General features: G+C 46.9%; 1 protein-coding gene across 1 annotated transcript; it reads left to right on the forward strand.

The window, feature by feature from the left end:
- The first annotated feature begins 13,604 nt into the window (after positions 1–13,604).
- Gata1 (GATA binding protein 1) lies at positions 13,605–17,912 on the forward strand. The gene is made up of 5 exons (XM_004670103.2): positions 13,605–13,824; positions 14,299–14,676; positions 14,779–14,924; positions 16,464–16,589; positions 17,544–17,912. Exons 1-5 carry the CDS (start codon positions 13,605–13,607, stop codon positions 17,910–17,912), a joined length of 1,239 nt encoding a protein of 412 aa, XP_004670160.1.
- Positions 17,913–19,867: the final 1,955 nt, after the last annotated feature.

Genomic DNA, 19,867 nt, shown 5'->3' on the forward strand with positions numbered 1-19,867 from the left:
TCTTGATTTTATAGCAATGGACTTTTCTTAGTTGCTTGCTCATCTATTAAAGTGCATGAACTATGTGTGTTTGAAAAGTAACATTAGCAGTATTAACAATGTAAGAGAAGACTGGATTGAGACTGTTGAGCCTCAAGTAGTATTGGTGCCATATTCCATTCTTCTCCATTTAGTAATTTAGAAAATATCTTTTTATTTAAAAAAAAAAGGTAGAGGGCTGGAGAGATGGCTTAGCCATTAAGGCACTTGCCTATAAAGCCAAAGGACCAAGGTTCTATTCCCCAGGATCCATGTAAGCCAGATGCACATGGTGGCGCATGCACTGGGAGTTCATTTGCGGTGGCTGGAAGTCCTAGAGCACTCATCCTCTCTCTCCCAAATAAACAAATAACCAAAAATTAGCCAGGCGTGGTGGCGCACGCCTTTAATCCCAGCACTTGGGAGGCACAGGTAGGAGGATCGCCGTGAGTTCGACGCCACCCTGAGACTCCATAGTAAATTCCAGGTCAGCCTGGGCTAGAGTGAGACCCTACCTCGAAAAACCAAAAAAAAAAATAAATAAATAAAAAATAAAAATTATATAAAAGGTAGAGAGGCCAGGCAAGGTGGGCTCTCCAGAGTCTGAGGCAGGGGCTGGAGAGATGGCTTAGTAGTTAAGGTGCTTGCCTGCAAAGCCTAAGGACCTGAGTTCGATTTCCCAGTACCCACATAATGACAGATACAAGGTGACACATGAATCTGGAGTTCTTTCCCATGGCTGGAAGCTCTGGTGTGCTCATTCTCTCTCTTTTTATCTGCATCTCTCTCTCTCTCTCTCTCTCTTAAATAAATAAATAACATTATAATTAAAAAAGAGTCTGGGGATGGAAGGATGGCTTAGCGGTTAAGCACTTGCCTGTGAAGCCTAAGGACTCAGGTTTGAGGCTCGATTCCCCAGGACCACGTTCGCCAGATGCACAAGGGGGCGCACGCGTCTGGAGTTCGTCTGTAGTGGATGGAGGCCCTGGCACGCCCATTCATTCCCATTCTTTCTCTCTCTCTCTCTCTCTCTCTCTGCTTCTCTCTATCTCTGTCTGTCATTCTTAAATAAATAAATAAAAGAGTCTGAGACAGGAGTAGGGCCCCAGGAGTTGGAGGCCAGCCTTGGCAACATAAGATTCCAGGTCTCTAGGGCTGGAGGGATGATTTAGCGGTTAAGGCATTTGCCTACAAGGCCAAAGGACCCAGGTTCAATTCCCCAGAACCCACGTTAGCCAAATGCACAAGGGGGCACATGAGATAGCTGGAGTTTGTTTGCACTGGCTGGAGCCCTTAGCATGCTCATTCTCTCACACTTTCTCCCTTTTTCTCTGTCAAATAAATAAATAGAAATTATATATATATAAAGTTTACAGGTCTCTAACCAAAGAATAAAAAGACATATTTAGATTAGTGCAAGTTGGTTTGGAATTCAATAAGTCCTTCTAACTGTGCAGAGTACTTAGAAGTCAAGACCCACTATCAATAGACTCAAAGCCAAGTGTGTGTGTGTGTGTGTGTGTGTGTGTGTGCATTACTTATTAAGGATTCTACCCAGGACTTTATTGTACATGCTAAGCAAGCCCTCTAATACTGAGCTACTTCCCCAAACATCTTTCCCACTTTTTAAATGTTTTTTTTTCCTGTTTTTTCAAGGTAGGGTCTCACTCTAGCCCAGGCTGATCTGGAATTCACTATGGAATCTCAGGGTGGCCTTGAACTCACGGTGATCCTCCTACCTCTGCCTCCCGAGTGCTGTGATTAAAGGCATGTGCAACCACGCCTGGCTTAAATGTTTTAAATATATATGTATTTATTAATTTGCAAGTAGAGAGAGAAAGGGGTTGGGAGTGAGGGAATGGGCACACCAGGGCCTCTTGCTGCTGTGAAAAACAGAGAAAAGAGATTTATTCATCTCTCTCTCTCTCTCTCTCTCTATCTCCCTGTCATTCATAAATAGATAAATAAAGGATGAAAATATGGCTTAGCAGTTAAAGCATTTATCTGTGAAGCCAAAGGACCCAGGTTCGATTCCCCAGTACCCACATAAGCCAGATGCACAAGGTGGCACATGAGTATGGAGTTTGTTTGCAGTGGCTGGAGGCCCTGGCATGCCCATTCTCTCTCTCTCTCTCTCTCTCTCTGTCTGTCTCTGTCTCTGTCTCTGTCACTCTCTCTCTCCAATAAATAAACAAATAAAAGAGATATATTCAATGTGGCCATATTGGGAAGAGGAACAAATAGAATCCAGTGACTGGCCAAATTAATCTTCAAGTTCCTGACATGAGGTTTAGGTTTAAATAGAAGCCAAGAGGTATGAAAAATTAAGCAGTCCTGGTCAAAGTGTGGTCCTGTCCACCATTGACCATCATTGTCATTATCTCCAGTCTCAGCTACAAAGTGATCTGTCAGCACTCTGTGACATCTCTTTCTGAGAGACAAATTCCCTCGGACTGGTCTAGGGCCCCATCCTTTTCCTTCTCCCAGTATGAGTCATAGGAGAATTCTAATTTCTCAGGGTCCATTATCTCAATAGTCTGATAGTGAACAGAGGGATACAAGTGTTTCTCCTTAGAATACTTTGTTCCTGCTGGGATGATTACAGCAAGAGCCACACTTGGTGGTACACACCTATAATGCCAGCATTTGGGAGACTAAGACAGGAGGTTCATGAGTTCAAGTCCAGCCTAAATTACATATTGAGACCTTGTCTCAAAATTAACAATAATAGGGCTGGAGAGATGGCTTAGTGGTTAAGCGCTTGCCTGTGAAGCTTAAGGACCACAGTTCGAGGCTCAACTCCCCAGGACCCATGTTAGTCAGATGCACATGCGGGCGCATGCGTCTGGAGTTTGTTTGCAGTGGCTGGAAGCCCTGAGGTGCCCATTCCCTCCCTGTCTCTCTCTCTCTCTGCCTCATTCTCTCTCTCTCTGTCACTCTCAAATAAATAAATAAAAATAAACAAAAAAATTTTAAAAATTAACAATAATAATGATAAGAACAATAAATAATAGTAGACAGGTATGGTGGTACACATCTTTAATCCTAGCATTTGTGAGGTCAAGGTAGGAGGATTGCTATGAGTTCGAGGCCACTCTGAGACTACATAGTGAATTCCAGGTCAGCCTTGGCTAGAGGGAGATCCTACCTTGAAAAACAAAACAATACCAACAACAAAAAGAACAAAATAATAATAATAAATAGCTTCATCTTTAGGCTTTTTTCCAAAATAAGTGTTTCAGAAAATATGTAAGGGCTAGAGAGATGGCTCAGTGTTGAGGCGCTTACCTGCAAAGCCTAAGGACCCAGGTTTGATTCCCCAGTACCCCACATAAGCACATGGTGGCAAGAGTCTGGAGTTTGTTTGCAGTGGCTAGAGACCCTGGTGCACCCATTCTCTGTCTCTCTGCTTCTATCAAATAAATAAATATTTTTTAAATTAAAAAAATACATAAAAACAAATGGAAAAATATTTAGTCATAGTCATTGACTAGAACTAATGTTGATATTTGAGTATATAACGTTCCGGGGTTTGGTTTTGTTTTGATTGTAGTGCTGGAGATGGAACTGAGGGTCTCAAAAACTCTAAGCACCAGCTCTACAACCGAGCTACCATCCCAGTGCACCCCCTTTAGTATATGAATGTACCAGCTTGTTCCCTGTTTTTCCCCTTTTGCTATTTCTAATAATTACATATTTATTTGTGTAACTTAGATTTTAAATGGGAATGAAATATTTTTTTTGTTGAAAAATTTCTCCAAGAGTTCAAGACCAGCCTTGGAGTGCAGAGTAAGTTCCAGGTCAGCCTGGGCTAGAGTGAGACCCTACCTCAAAAAAATAATTTCAATAATTTATGCAGTTAGTTAGCCTTGTCCTGATATGAAGGGGGCATATTAAGTCATAAAAGGGGGAACACCATGAAGATATGGTACATTTACACAATGGAGTTTTATTCAGGTACAAAGAAAAATGAAACTATGAAATCTTCAGAGAAATGGATGGATCTGCAAATGTGAGCTAACCCAGGCTCAGAAAGCCAACAGGTCCATGTTCCCTCTCATATGCAGATCCTAGCTTTCAATGTTTAGATTTGCATTTGAGTTGGAGAAAAAGTCAGTAATAGAGGTCAGGTAGCTAGACAGATGCCATGAGGGAGGGTATAGTATGTCTGTGTATAAATAGAGGGGAAGAATGCTGGGGGTGGAATGGTTTAAGCCAGGTCAGGAAAAGGGGTGGAAGGTAAGAGGATAGAGGCAAGTTAATCCAAATTAAAGATGTTATGAATAAGCCATATGGAAACCTACTTCTTCACTAGCTAAAACTATATATGTTAAAAAGAGAGGGCTGGAGAGATGGCTTAGCGGTTAAGCGCTTGCCTGTGAAGCCTAAGGACCCCGGTTCGAGGCTCGGTTCCCCAGGTCCCACGTTAGCCAGATGCACAAGGGGGCGCACGCGTCTGGAGTTCGTTTACAGAGGCTGGAAGCCCTGGCGCGCCCATTCTCTCTCTCTCCCTCTATCTGTCTTTCTCTGTGTGTCTGTCGCTCTCAAATAAATAAATAAATAAATAATTTTTTTAAAAAAGAGAGAGAGCAGGGCATTGTAGTGCCCACCTTTCATCCCAGCACAGAGGTAGGAAGATCACTGTGAGTTTGAGGCCAGCCTGAGACTAACGTAGTGAATTCCAGGTCATCCTAGGCTAGAGTGAAACTCTACCTCAAAAAACAAAACAAACAAACAAACAAACAAACAAAAAACCTAGAGAGAGAGAGAATGAATTTGGGAAGAAGTACCCTGAAAGTGGTGGATAATCCTGGGCCCAAAAGTCAGATTATTACAAGAAAATTTCAATTCCAGGGTGGGATACCTTCCAGCAAGTTGTTGGCCAGGGAGGCCCCTGATGCCTCCAATACATTACAGTCTATTGCCGAGGCTCTTGGTTGCTCATGAGAACTACATGGTAAGACCCTATGGCTGAAGACCTCACGTGCTCGGGTTGCAGGTCACTGAGAAATCGAGCTGCAGCTGAGCTGGAAGCCTCCTCCCTGTGGGCTAGCTGTCAGGATGCTGGAAAGTCCTATGCAGCCCACTGGGGGAGAAAAAGTTATCATTGGTCTTCATCAGCAGTGGACCCTGCAAGTTGTACAGCTGGCCAGCCAAACCAAATTTGCCAAGTGGTGCAATGCTGGTATGTCTGTTATGAGAGAAACCAACTGCTCTCTGATTGGACTGGAGGCCTACTCCATGGGAGGGACTTTATACCTAGTACTGAAAACCTAGTCAAAAGCCTATGGCAAGGAAGGTCATAAGCACCAGGAGGGGAACTACTACTGTTGCTTGTTTGAATGGATATATTATGACCACCAGAGTGCCCTCTAAATACTTATGATTATGCCCATATATTAAAGCTACTCTCACTTTTGGTTACAAAATTTTCTTTTCAAATGGTGGTGACCCCTAGGGAGACTCAAAACTCATTATAGTGCTGAGAAGAAGTGACAGTAGAGTGTTCAGCACTGAGACATCTCTATCACACCCTCTAAGGCTCAGAGATCATTGTAGAAGAGGTGGCCTAAAGAACAGAAAAGCCAGGGCTGGAAAGATGGCTTAGTTCTTAAGGTGCTTGCCTGCAAAGCCAAAGAACCCAGGTTCCATTCTCCAAAACCCATGAAAGCCAGATGCACAAGGTAGCACATGCATCTGGAGTTCGTTTGCAATGGCTAGAGGCCCTGGTGTGCCCATTCTCTCCCTCCCTCCCTCTCTCTCCCTCTCTCTCTCTCTCTCTCTCTCTCTCTCTCTCTCTCTCTCTCTCTCTCTCTCCCCCTCCCTCCCTCCCTCCCTCCTTCCTTGAAAATAAATAAATAAAAGATAAAAAAGATAAAAGATCCAGGGGAAGGGGGAGAGTGCTTTACAATACTGTCTTCCAGACACAAAGTGGTCTTGATATTCATGACCTCACAGTAGCTTGCTGATGCTACCTACACAGGTTACACACGACCTGCATAATAGGAATAGAAAAATGATGGCCTCAAAATAGAACAGGGACTAGTTGGAAAGAAAAAGGGATTCAGTAGAGGTGAGATAGGGGTGGGGAGAAAGGTGGGTTGTGAGAGGGGATTATGATCATGGTATATTGTGTATATGTACGGAGGTTGTTAAAAGTTGGTTGTTTTTTTTTTCTAAGGGAGGAAAACTAATAGTAGAGACTACTGGGTAGAATACAAAAACAAATATAACAATTACTGAATTAGTTACTTTTCTCATTTATCACTGTTCTGAACTTTTAAATTTTTGAGATACAGTATCTGTCCCAGGCTGGCCTCAAACTCCCTATGTATCAGAGGACGACCTTGCCCTCCTGATCCTTCTGTCTCTTCTTCCCAAGTACTAAAATTGCAGCCATGCATCACCATGTCCACCAGGCTTCATGTTATTTCCTTTCATCTTTTAAATAATGATAACAAGATACATAAATTCTTTTTCTTTCTTTCTTGGTTTTGTTTTTCAAAGTAGGGTCTCACTCTGGCCCGAGCTGACCTGGAATTCACTATGTAGTCTCAGGGTGGCCTCAAACTCACAGCAATCCTCCTACCTCTGCCTCCCAAGTGCTGGGATTAAAGGTGTGCACCACTTCACTCAGCCAAAACACATACATTCTATTTAAACAGTTGTTGCAAACTCTAGTCACCCTACTGGGCTATAGAATACTACAATATATTCCTCTTTTCTAGCATCCCCTTCTTAGCCTCTAATAACCATTATTCTATTACTCCTTCTTTGTGATCAATTTTTTAGCTTCTAAGAAAACATAAATATTTGAGGACCTGGATATGTTAATTACCCCTATCTAATCATTGCACATTGTATACATGTATCAAATAATCATGCTGTACCCATAAACATGGGCCATTATTACATCTCCAAATAATTATTTTTGCTGGGCATGGTGGTGCACGCATTTAATCCCAGCACTTGAGAGGCAGAGGTAGGAGGATTACTGTGAGTTCGAGGCCACCCTAAGACTTCATAGTGAGTTCCAGGTTAGCCTGAGCTAGACTGAGAACCTACCTCGAAAAACCAAAATAATAATAATAATAATTTTTTATATGATCTCACTTTTTAAAGACTTTTATTTATTTCTTTGAGAGACAAAGAGAGAGAGAGATAGCATAGGCATGCCTGGGCCTCCTGCCACTAAAACTGAACTCCAGATGTATGCACCAATTTTGTGCATCTGGCTTATGTGAGTACTATGGACTTGAACTCAGGACTGTCAGTCTTTGCAAGCAAGTGCCTTTAACTGCTCAAAAATATTTCTTGAAATTTGTATTTATTTATTAGAGAGAGAGCAAGAATGGACACACCAGGGCCTCTACCCACTGCAAATGAACTCTAGATGCATGTGCCACCTTGTGCATCCGATTTATGTGGGTACTGGGGAATCGAACCTGGGTCCTTAGGCTTCACAGGCAAGTGCCTCAACCACTAAACCATTTCTCCGGCCCCAAAAATAATTCTAAAGAAAAAAAAATCATTAACAACAATTTGATTCTGAGGTCAAACGTATGATCCCTTGGCCCGGTTTTCATATCTGTGGTATCAATACCAAAGTGAGTTGAGTTCCATGTAAATGAACTCCAGTCCCAAACAGGCACAAACATCCATGCCCAGGCTTGGATCAAGCCGACTCCAGAACCCCAGAAGATGCCCAGAAAGAGGGAGGAGACCAAGTCAAGGAAGGCTTCCAGAAACAGAGGACATTGCAGTGGGTCTCAGATGGAAGCCTGACAGAGGGCGCAATGACCAGGACACCCCACCCCCGCTGCCACCCTGCACTGGGCTCCCCCAAGCCTGGTCTGGCCCCCGCTGATTCCCTTATCTATGCCTTCCCAGCTGCCTCCCTGCTGGCTGAACTGTGGTCACAGACTTCTGGGCCTGTGCCCTCTCCACAGGGATGGGGGAGGGAATGGGGTGAGGCCTGGCCTAAGAGGCACCCCACTCCCCACCCTTTACTTCCTTTACTTCCCTTTGTCCCCTCCAGGAATGAAGAAATGAGATGTGAGTCCAACTCCCAGTCTGGAAGACGGGAGTGATTATATATTACGAAAACCTGGTAAGAGTGGAATAAAATTGGGCAAGGAAAGCACTTTGCGCCGCTCCTAGATTCTGTCAACACACGATCCTGCTTCTGGTTGTATATTCACGCTGGTAAAAGCGCTAACATCATAAGCATGGGCCAGAGATACAGCTCAAGTGGCAAAGCACGTGCCTAGCATGCGCGAGAGCCTGCGTGGATTCCTAGCACAGCAACCGAGGCGAAAGTACCCCGACCTCATTCACAGCAGCCTAGGGCTTACCCCACAGTGCCTCCGGGGAAATCTCACACTCTGTCTAAATAATCTCCATCTCTGTCCCTGTCTAGAACATTCTGTTTCATCTTCTGTGCCCTTGGCTTCTGTTACTTCCAGATTTTTTCTTTCCCCTTTGCTTCTCTCTACATATTCATTTTTAACTGTTTCAGGCTGGCTCTTTGGATTCTCTCTCTCTCTCTCTCTCTCTCTCTCTCTCCTTTCTGTACCCCTTCTGCCTCCTTCCACCTGTTTTTTTTTCTTCTAGTTATCTCGGTCCTTCCCCATCTCATTCCCATCTCTATTTCTGTTTCTGTCCCTGTCTGTCTGTCTGTCCTTTCCTATCCTTCCCCTTTGCCATCTTATCCCAATCCTAGGGGACTCACTGGAGAACTCACTTTGGGTGTCACCTCAGTTTCCCGCCTCTAATACAGTATGGCGGGCAAGAAGTCGAAGCCACTGTCCCTGTCCCTGTGTGCCCCCCCAACCTGCCCCTCAACCCCAAGACAGCCTGTTACTGCGGCGCCAACAGCCACAGTCGCCTCCATCTGATAAGACTTATCTGCCGCCCCAGGGCAGGCCAAAGCTGGCGTAAGCCCCAGGCGCAGGAGGAGTGTGCCTTGGTCCCCTTGCCTCCTCACCTCCACAAGCTCTGATAGTCTCTCAGAGTGGTTCAACAAAGTGGCCCATGGGCTCTAGTTCAAATCCTTCCAAACCTCTCTGAGCCTCATTCTTTCTGCAAAATGGGTACAGCCTCATCTTTCCTCTCCCTGCAGTCAGAAGGGCTCGCATGCATATGGGATCCAGCCTACACGCAGCCTGGCACACAGTAGAGCTTGCCCCACTGAAAAACCCACAGGAGCCATGAAATCATATATACATTTTCATTTATCTTTATTTGATCTCATATGTCTTGGCTGGATGTTGGATTCCATGGAAGCCCAAGGCAAGCTGGATCCAACAATCCACAGGGTGGGCAGGTAGACCGGAGGGGCCCCAGTACCCTAGCGCTCCCCCACAAGTAGGAGGCACGCCCCCTCCTCTGCACTGCCACACCCACTAGGGCACCAACCACTCCCTGTGGAGGAGGGAGGAGGGAGAAGAAAGGGAGGGAGGGCGGTCTAGGAGGAGGGAGGGAGGGAGGAAGGGAGCCTGAAAGGCCAAGGCCAGCGAGGACACCCTTTGGGATCACACTGAGCTCGCCACATCCATAAGGTGGCTGAACCCTCTGCATCAACCACTCCAGGTCAGTCTCAGCCCTCAAAGGGCCCCCCAGCAAGGAAACCCCCACCTGCTGCTCCAGCCTCCTGGCTACTCCCCAGTCTGCTCCATCTCCTACCCACAACTTGCCCCTAAACTGTGGACCACCCCTGAATCCCTTCATAGCTCCTCAGACCCTTTCTGTCTTCAACTTCCATCTCTGCTCCCCAAACACCATCTCTTTCGTCCTGACTTCTACCCACTTATTATACCCAACATGTCCATGGTCCCTGGCCCCTTAACTCTCTGCTCATACCCCCTAATACCAACTCTGCCTCCTAAATATGACTTAGTCCCCAAAACTCCTATATCTGCTCCTAATCTGATGTCTACTGACCTAAACTTGTCTGTTTCTCCAGGTTCTCCTGAAAAACCTCACTTTGGCTTCCCCAAGGCTATATCTACTTCCCAACCAATACACCTGTCTCTACCCCAAATTGTCTCTGGCTCCCCAAACTTGTTTCTGACCTGACAAACCCTAGCTTCAGCCCCCATTATGCCAAACCCCATGGGCTAGAGAGATGGCTTAGTGGCTAAGGCACCAAACCCCATATCTGCTTTCTTGGTCTTCTCTCTGACTTCCCCAAACCATTTCTCTCTCCCAGCCCCAGTCTGTTGGTCAAAATGTGTTTGTTACTCTAGACGTTATGCTCCCCTAAATTTGTTCTGCTACAAGAACCCTCATGTCTGTCTGCCCTAAGCCCTAAAATCTGCCTGATTCCACAATTTCTCTACCTCTAATTGTCTTGGCTTCTCCAAACCCTTCCTGTGCTCCAAGAATCCCCATCCAATCATCAGTCTCGCTCTCCCTCCTAAACCCAGCAGCTGCCTCAGCAGTACCCTTGGCTCCCTCACATTTTCATATGACCCCAGAATCCATCTCTGAACCGCCAAACTACATGTCTAACTTTGAAGCTTTTTCTAACTCTCAAAATTCACCTCCGAGTCTCCAACCTCATCTGGTTTTTTTTTCCTATTTCTGAACTCAAAAAGTACCTCTGAGTTTCCTAGCTCACCCTTGCTCTTCAAACCTCCTATATGCTTCCTCCAAGTGACACGGTTATACACCAAACTTCTCTCTAACAACTTAACTCCACATATGACCCTCAAATTCCACCTGTCTCACCCCCCCCCCCAGTGCCATATCTGCCCCCTAGACTCTGCCTGTGCCCCTTTAGCCCTGCAAGATGCTGGCTGCGGGCTTCACTAGGGCTGTTACCTGGGGTGAGGGGCTGGACCGAGAGAGCTCAAGGTGCCGCTGCCGCCTGTGCCTCTGCGCTTGGGGCAGCTGATAAGGAGCTTTCATATCCCCCAGCCTGAGATAAACTTTATCTCTCTCCGAAAAGTGATAACTGGGGTGGGGGTGGGCCCCTGCCACAGGAGGGGTGGGCAGCCTTGAACCCACCAAGGTGTGAGGTACAGTGGTGGGTAGTGGGTTAGAGGGAGATTCTGGGGATGAGGATAAAGGGATGAAGGAAGTATGATAGAGGAAGAGAGCAAGAGACACTGAGGCAGAGAGAGAGAGTAACAAAAAGAAAACTCAGGTGCAAGTGACAGAGACATTGAGAGAGGAGAAGCAAGAGACAAAACAGACATGAAGAAAGATGAAGGGGAAAAAAAAACAAGAATCAAAGAAAGAGCAAAGCAGAGACAGAGTGACTGTAGGAAAGAGGAAGAGGCCAGCCAGCAGCAGAAAACAAGAAGGAGGCATGCAGAAATGAAAAGAAGAAGGAAGAGAGTGAAGGAGGGAGGAAGGGAGGAAAAGACAGGATCATGGATCCAGACAGAAAGATAGGGAGAAAAGAGATGGAAGGTGAGTTGGAAGCCAAGATGGAAAAACAGACTTTGTCCAGGGAGATATGGTGGGAACTTTGGGGTCAAGGGGGTCATCTTTGGTGGTGATTGACACATCCATGGGTGGCCTCATTCTCCACACGGATCCCAAAACTAGGCTCAGCCCTTGGCCTATGTATCTATACAGTGGGTGGGAAAAGGGGACAAGGTGACCCACTCCATTTCTGTCACTCCAACATACGCCCTACAGATGACACTGAGCAGAAAGGGCCAGAAGGAGGTTATCCTGGGCTGTTTACAGGAGTCTGTTTAGGATAGGGGACTAATAAGAGAAGGCTGGGGGCTCAAACAGCCAGAGCTGGAGGAAGAGGCAGTGGGAGAGCGAAGAAGAAACAAAGTTGGAAGATGCAGAGATATTCAGCAATGCCTGTGGTAAACAGTGGGAGACCAAAAGAGAAACAAAGTTGGAAGACATTCAGCAATGCGCATGGAGGAGAAAGCCAAAGTAACAACTTTCAGGAGAGCTGAGAAAGACATTTAAACAAAAAAATAAAAGACAGAACTAAAGATGGAGAGAGACCATCCAGGACAAAAGAAGGGGAAATATACATAAAAAACACAGAAAGAGAAGAAAGGGGGCAAGATACACCTTAAAGGCAGAGAAAGATGGGGAAAAACCCAGAGTCATGCTTGAAGGGAAACAGTGAGGGGAAGACAGACTGAGAGAGAACTAAAGAGACATGCAAGACAAGACAGAGGCAAAGACCATCTCCCAGCTTTTAGCTCAGCCTCAGCTGCCGCCTTCAATATAGCAGATGGGGAAAGCTGAGGCCTTGAAGTGGTGAGATTTGAAGATTCCGCAGGGGATTGGGTACTGGAGAGGAGAGAAGGAACACTCCACCTGTTACCCTCCTTAGAGGAAGCCAGTAGCCTTGGGGTGATTTCAAAAGCTGGGTGGGGATGGCACTGATAAGCACTGCGGGGAGGGGAGTACTGACCCCCCCATGAGGCAGGGAGGAACGAAGGAGGCCTTCGTCTGCAGACTCAACTGAGGTGGAGGAGGAGCAATAAAGCCGGAAACCGTGGGGTTTCTAAGAGAGTCAGATGGCATGATGCAACTGATAGGGATGACGTTGGGGAGCACAGGAGGGTGAACCCCAGAGTCCTCGGGGAATTATCCAAGGGCTCAAGGGACCTTGGTTATACACCTCGTTCCAGCCCTACCCAGACCCTTCTACAGGAGTAAGGGAGGAAGGATGGAAGCAGAGATAGACTAAGATAAGGAAACGGGGGGGGGGAGGAAATGAGTAGAAGAAATGAGAGAGAAGAGGCTCAAGGAAGGAAAGGATGAAAGGGACAAGAGGAGAGGAAAGAGGAACGGGGAAAGAAAACAGCCGGAAAAAGAGGAGGAGGCAAGAAGGAGAAGGGACAAAAGTGAAGAGAAGGGGAAAAAGAAGGGGTCAAGGGGGCTGGAGAGATGGCTTAGCGGTTAAGCTCTTGCCTGTGAAGCCTAAGGACCCCGGTTCGAGGCTCGGTTCCCCAGGTCCCACGTTAGCCAGATGCACAAGGGGGCGCACGCGTCTGGAGTTCGTTTGCAGAGGCTGGAAGCCCTGGCGCGCCCATTCTCTCTCTCTCCCTCTATCTGTCTTTCTCTCTGTGTCTGTCGCTCTCAAATAAATAAATAAATAAATAAAATTAAAAAAAAAAGAAGGGGTCAAGGAATGGGGCAATGGAGAGAAGATGGAATAAAGGAAGCGAGAAAAGAACTGAATAAGGCTGGAGTAGAAAGAAGCAAGGAAACAGAGAAAAGGGGAAATGAGGGAAGAAGGAGGAGAGATGAAAGAAAGGGAGGAGAAAATGGAAAGGAGGAAGAAAAGGGGAAGGAATATGAAGGAACAGATGAAAGTGGGAGGAGGAAAGAAAGTGGGTGATGAAGAGGAGAATGGGTAAGATGAAAGGAAGGAAGACAGGAAATGAGAATGGACTGGGAGACCAGAGAGATGGTAGTGTGAGAAGGAAGAAGAGGAGAGGGATCTGGGAAGCAGATCGAAGAAATGTGTACTCTGATAGATGGTGGTTAGGAAAAGGACGAAGGAAGGAAGAGGAGCAGGTGGAAAGAACGGTGGGAGGAAGATTTTGGTGTCTAAGAATCCTTCTGGTCCTCACAGGTTAAACCCCAGTGGCCCCATGGAGTTCCCTGGCCTGGGAGCCCTGGGGGCCTCAGAACCTCTGCCCCAGTTTGTGGACCCCGCCCTGGTGTCCTCGACACCAGAGTCAGGGGGCTTCTTCCCCTCTGGTCCTGAGGGCTTGGATGCAGCAGCCTCTTCCACTGCATCAAGCACAGCCACGGCTGCAGCCACTGCCCTGGCCTACTACAGGGACACCGAGGCCTATAGACACTCTTCAGGTAACCCCTTTGCATGGCTGTCTTGGCATTGGCTGGATGCTGCTAGGATTGCCAGGGAGAACCTTAGTATGTCAGAATTGCACGAAAATGCTATCTTAGAAGTGGTTGGAAGCTTGGTGTGTGAATGTACTGACCCCTTTCCCAAGTTAAGGTCAGCCCTGGAAACACCAATGCTCCTCAACCTGCCGTAACTTGAGCAGTCACATTGAGAAGCAGAGTTAGAAGTGTGTGTTAGCTGCCCCTCATTACCAATTGATCTGTGGACTCCCAATCCCAACAGTAGTTATCCCCAAAGCCCAATGAAGCTCAGGATCTAGAGATCATGTACTGGTCAGTATCTGATAACCTGTGGAAAAGTCAGAAACCTGGTGACCATGTTGGGGCTGATGGTGGACATCATTGCACCCTGAAAATGGGATGACCTTGGATGATCTTCCCCTTTCTTTTCATTTTCCCCCCATACCTTTCCAACAGTCTTTCAGGTGTACCCATTGCTCAACTGTATGGAGGGAATCCCAGGGGGCTCACCCTATGCTGGCTGGGCCTATGGCAAGACGGGGCTCTATCCTGCATCAACTGTGTGCCCCAGCCATGAGGACACACCTCCCCAAGCCCTGGAAGATCAGGATGGGAAGAGCAACACCACCTTCTTGGAGACCCTGAAGACAGAGCGGCTGAGTCCAGACCTCTTGACTCTAGGGAATGCACTGCCTTCATCACTCCCAGTTGCCAGCAGTGCTTATGGGGGACCTGACTTTCCCAGTCCCTTCTTTTCCCCCACAGGGAGCCCCCTCAGTTCAGCAGCCTATTCTTCCCCTAAGTTTCATGGAAGCCTACCTTTGGCCTCTTGTGGTAAGGGTCTCAAAAAGGGACAGGGAAGTCGAGTTGGGTTGGACGTCCCAAGGCAAAATGAAGCTGAATCTGAATTCCTCTTCTCTCTGTTCACCCTACCAGAGGCCAGGGAGTGCGTGAACTGTGGCGCAACAGCCACTCCACTTTGGCGGAGAGACAGGACAGGCCATTACCTGTGCAATGCCTGTGGCCTGTATCATAAGATGAATGGCCAGAACCGGCCTCTCATTCGGCCCAAGAAGCGCTTGGTAAGACTACAGGTTGGCCTTACCTGTACAGGACCCTTGTTTCTCCTGCCTAGGACACAAACCTACACTCTCTCATGCTCAGGAACCCCTGTGTAACTCTTGCCTGCCACCCTACATAGCATTTTTGCCCTTATGAACATCTTGTACAGGTCTCCTCCACTCTTTCACCATAGGAGAATACCCATCCTTTTCCAATATAGAAACCAGGCTCTGTCCTCCCATCTTCTCCCTGCCCTTCAAACAGAAGCCCTGTCCTCAAAATGTGTAGAAACTTTTCCCTTTTCCTTTATGATGTTTTTAAAAATATATTATTTATTTATTTATTTACTTATTTGAGAGACAGAGGAAGAGGCAGAGAGCGAGAATGAGCACACCAGGGCCTCCAGCCACTGCAAACGAACTCCAGGCACATGCACTTCCTTGTACATCTGGCTTACGTGGGTCCCGGGGAATCGAACCAGGGTCCTTAGGCTTCACAGGCAAATGCCTTAACTACTAAGCCATTTCTCCAGCCATATAGTGGCTTTTTAAAAAATATTTTATTTATTTATAAGGGGAGCAAGATAGAAGGAGAGAGGGGTGACGGTTTCTTTCACCCCAAGGCTTCTTGCTATTGCAAACATCCTGCAGATACATGTGCCACTTTATGCATCTGTCTTTATGTGGGTACTGGGGAATCAAACCCAGGCTGTTGGGCTTTGAAAGCAAGCACCTTTAACCGCTGAGTCATTTCTCCAGCCCTTACAGTGTTTTTTTTTTTTTTTTTTTTTTTTTTTTTTTTTTTTTTGTGTGTGTGTGTGTGTTTATCTCTGGTTCACATTCCAATCATCCTGGGTCCCTTCCCACAGAAATGATAGCTTTATTAAACTGGGCAATAGGATTTTGTTTTGTGGTGCTAAAAATGGAGCATGAGGCTTCATGTATGTTAAGCAAACACATTCACACTGATCTACACCTCCAGTCACAGGGTTTTTTGTGTAGCTCCCCAAGAGAAAATATTTTTTTTTTCTTTTTTTCGAGGTAGGGTTTCACTGTAGCTCAGGCTGACCTGGAATTCACTCTGTAGTCTCAGGGTGGCCTCGAACTCATGGCGATCCTCCTACCTCTGCCTCCCGAATGCTGGGATTAAAGGCGTGTGCCACCATGCCCAGCTGAGAATATACTTTTTGTTTTGTCTTGTTTTTGTTTGTTTCCTTGCTTGCTTACTTGCTTTGAAACAGGGTCTTGGTATGTAGCCCTGACTAGCCTCAAACTCATGGTAATCCTCCTGCCTCTGCATCTGCCTCCTGCGTGCTGTGACTACAGATGTGAGCCACCCTGTCTGGCTTCCCTAAGAAATGCTGATGTGACCAAAGTTGAAAACCATGAATAATGAAGTCTCCCATACAATATAAAATAGCCCTCCATCCCAGGCGGTAACACTTGCTTTCAAGATGAATCTTAGCTCTGCACCGCTGAGGTCCTTTCCACAGGCCCTGTGAGCCTCTGCCCCTATTTCTACCTCCCCAGAGCACTGACCTCACAACCTTTTGTCCCCAGATTGTCAGCAAACGGGCAGGTACTCAATGCACCAACTGCCAGACGACCACTACAACGCTGTGGCGGAGAAATGCCAGTGGAGACCCAGTGTGCAATGCCTGTGGCCTCTACTACAAACTGCACCAGGTGAAACCTTGTTCCGTAGAGCCTGCCCTCCCACTGCATCCTATCCTCACACCATGGTCGTGTCCTCACACCAGGTTTCTCCCTTCATCTGGCCCTGATCTGTCCTGAACCTCTTCCACTTAGAATGCTGCCTCTTCTTTCTTTCCTTCATCCTCTGCCTTTCTTCTAATCTTTCCTTCCCTCCTTGTGCTTCCTTCACTCCATCCTCTTCCCTATTTATTCTTCTTCTTTTTTTTTTTTTTTTTTGGTTTTTCGAGGTAGGGTCTCACTCTAGCCCAGGCTGACCTGGAATTCACTATGGAGTCTCAGGGTGGCCTCGAACTCACGGTGATCCTCTTACCTCTGCCTCCCGAGTGCTGGGATTAAAGGCATGCGCCACCACGCCCGGCTCCCTATTTTTTCTTAACTGTCTCCTTCCTTGTCCATTTCCCCTCCTCCGCTCTGCTCATCCTTTCCATCCCACGCTTCCCATCTATCTCTCCTCCCTCTCTTGTCTCTCCTCTTGACACCTCCAGTCATCAACTACCTTCTACTCCCCTGTCCTAGGTCTTGGGGAGCTCCCACCAATTTCAGAGACTGTCTCAAGCTCAGGACCTCACAATGTCAGGATTCTCTAGGCCAATATCTGTGCCAGCCCCAGGAATGCTCTCCTGGTCTTTGAACTAATTCTCCATTGTGGTGTTTTTTTTTTTGTTTTGTTTTGTTTGTTTTTGTTTTTAGCTAGGGCCTCCCTCTAGCCTAGGCTGACCTGGAATTCACTATGTATTCTCAAAGTGGCCTGAAATCCCAGTGATCCTCCTACCTCTGCCTCCCAAGGGCTTGGATTAAAGGCATGCACCACTATGCCTGGTTTTAATTCTCTATGCTTAAAGTGGGGTGAAGAGGGCTCCCTTAGCCCAGACATAGAGACGCAAAGGGCTTGAGCTATCCAACCTGTGGTCTCCCTTTTGGCAGGTGAACAGACCACTGACCATGAGGAAGGATGGAATTCAGACTCGGAACCGCAAGGCATCTGGAAAAGGGAAAAAGAAGCGCGGGTCGAATCTGGGAGGAACAGGACCAGCTGAAGGACCAGCTGGTGGCTTCATGGTGGTAGCTGGCAGTAGTAATGGGAATTGTGGGGAGGTGGCTTCAGGCTTAACATTGGGCACTGCAGGTACTGCTCATCTCTACCCAGGCCTAGGCCCTGTGGTGCTATCAGGGCCCGTCAGCCACCTTATGCCTTTCCCTGGACCCCTGCTGGGATCACCCACAGGTTCCTTTCCCACAGGCCCTGTGCCTCCTACCACCAGTACCACTGTGGTGGCTCCACTCAGCTCTTGAGGACACACAGTATGGCCTTGGCTTTGAGGCAGGGGTAGTCTCCAACCCCTCCTTTCTTGTTAGTTTTGATTTTTTTGAGACAGGATCTCATGTAGTCCAAGCTGGTCACAAACTATGTAGCTCAGGATGTACTTGAACTCCTGATCCTCCTGCCTCCTCCTCCTCCTCCTCCTGCCAAGTGCTGGGATTACTGGCATGCACTTACCACTCTGGACATTTTTTTGTTTGTTTTGTTTTGTTTGTTTTGGGACAGGGTGAACTCCCTATGTAATACAGGCTGGCCTCAAACTCAAGAGCCTCCTGCCTCAGTTCCTGAGCACTTGGATGATAGGGATATGTCACCATTCCTGGCTTGTCCTCCACAGAGAGCCATCATTCTTTACAACCCTATCCTCTGGGCCACAGTATTTCCATTCTCTGTACCTTCAAAGCTTTTGTAAAAGACTTGAATCTAGAGCTGGGAGTACATGTTTGGCTAAATAAATGTCAGTGTCAGGTGGGTGTGTAGCAGTGTCTGTGGTTATTTGAAGACAACATCTAGCTGAACTATATGACTTTGTGAGGCTGGATAAGGTGGTGGGTATAATGCTTTATAACCGAAATTACGATGTAGAAATGTAACAATATAGGGTTGGGGAGCTGGCTCAGCAGTTTAAGGTGATTTCTTGCAAAGCCTGATAGCTTGGGTTCAATTCCCTAACCACCCATATAAAGCCAGATGGGCATTTGTTTGCAGTGGCAAGAGATAGACCCTGGAGTGCCCATCCATACACACCCAACACATGTGAAAATAAATCAATAATTGTTTTTGGTGTGTGAATGTACTGACCCCTTTCCCAAGTTAAGTTCAGCACTGGAAACACCAATGCTCCTCAACCTGCCGTAACTTGAGCAGTCACATTGAGAAGCAAAGTTAGAAGTGTGTGTTAGCTGCCTTCATTATTGTTTTGTTTTTCGAGGTAGCGTCTCTCTCTAGCCCAGGCTGACCTGGAATTCACTATGTAGTCTCAGGGTGGTCTTGATCTCATGGTGATCCTCTTACCTCTGCCTCAGGAGCACTGAGATTAAAGGCGTGCGCCATCATGTCCCATTTAAATAATTTTTTTAAAATGTAACAATATAGGTGAGACTTTGTGGATAGCATCTAGGTGGTTCCATGCCATGGTGAGGTGGTGTGGGGCTGGTTAGCTGTGATGGTGGGGTGAGGTGAGATGGCCGGGGTAACACCAGGCTGTAGGATGACAGCATGCGGAAGTGTGTCTGGTTGTAGTTGTGTGGTCGTGCGTGACTCTGGGTGATTTCTGAGACAATATGACAGCTCATACCCTGGGCACAGAATCTTGTTGATAAGTATCTTTGGAACATTAAGCAAGAAGTATAGCAGTATGATTGTGAGGGCATATGTTAACTTATCTTGTTGCTGATAGCAGCAGAGCTGGGTATGTTTATGGAAGTATCAACATGCATAGCTTCCCACTGTATAAATTAGGACCCCTTTCTAAGGAACAAATGGCACAGCCTTCTGGAAGGGAAAGTGGGAAATGGTAGCTATACAGGTCGGAGAGCCAGAGCTAGAATGTGGGGTGGTTCCTGGGTCATCTCATCTTTCTCTCAGCCCAACTCAGGCTGCAATTCCATGGTCAATTGAAGAGAATGGGGAAATCAAGAGGACAAAATGGCCTCTGAAACAGGAAGGATGACTCAGGCCTGTAAACCCAGCACTTGAGAGGTTGACGAAGGAACATTGTCACTAATTCAAGGTCTGTCTGGGCTACATAGTGAGCTCCAGACCCCATCGCAAAACAAATAAAAAAGGTTGGAGAGATGGCTTAGCAGTTAAGGTGCTTGCCTGTGATGCCTAAGGACCTGTGTTTGACTCACCAGGTCCCACGTAAGCCAGATGCACAAGGTGATGCAAGAACACAAGGTCACACATATGCACAAAGTGACACACA

This window comes from Jaculus jaculus, chromosome X (genome assembly GCF_020740685.1).
Source record: "Jaculus jaculus isolate mJacJac1 chromosome X, mJacJac1.mat.Y.cur, whole genome shotgun sequence".
NCBI lineage: Eukaryota > Metazoa > Chordata > Mammalia > Rodentia > Dipodidae > Jaculus > Jaculus jaculus.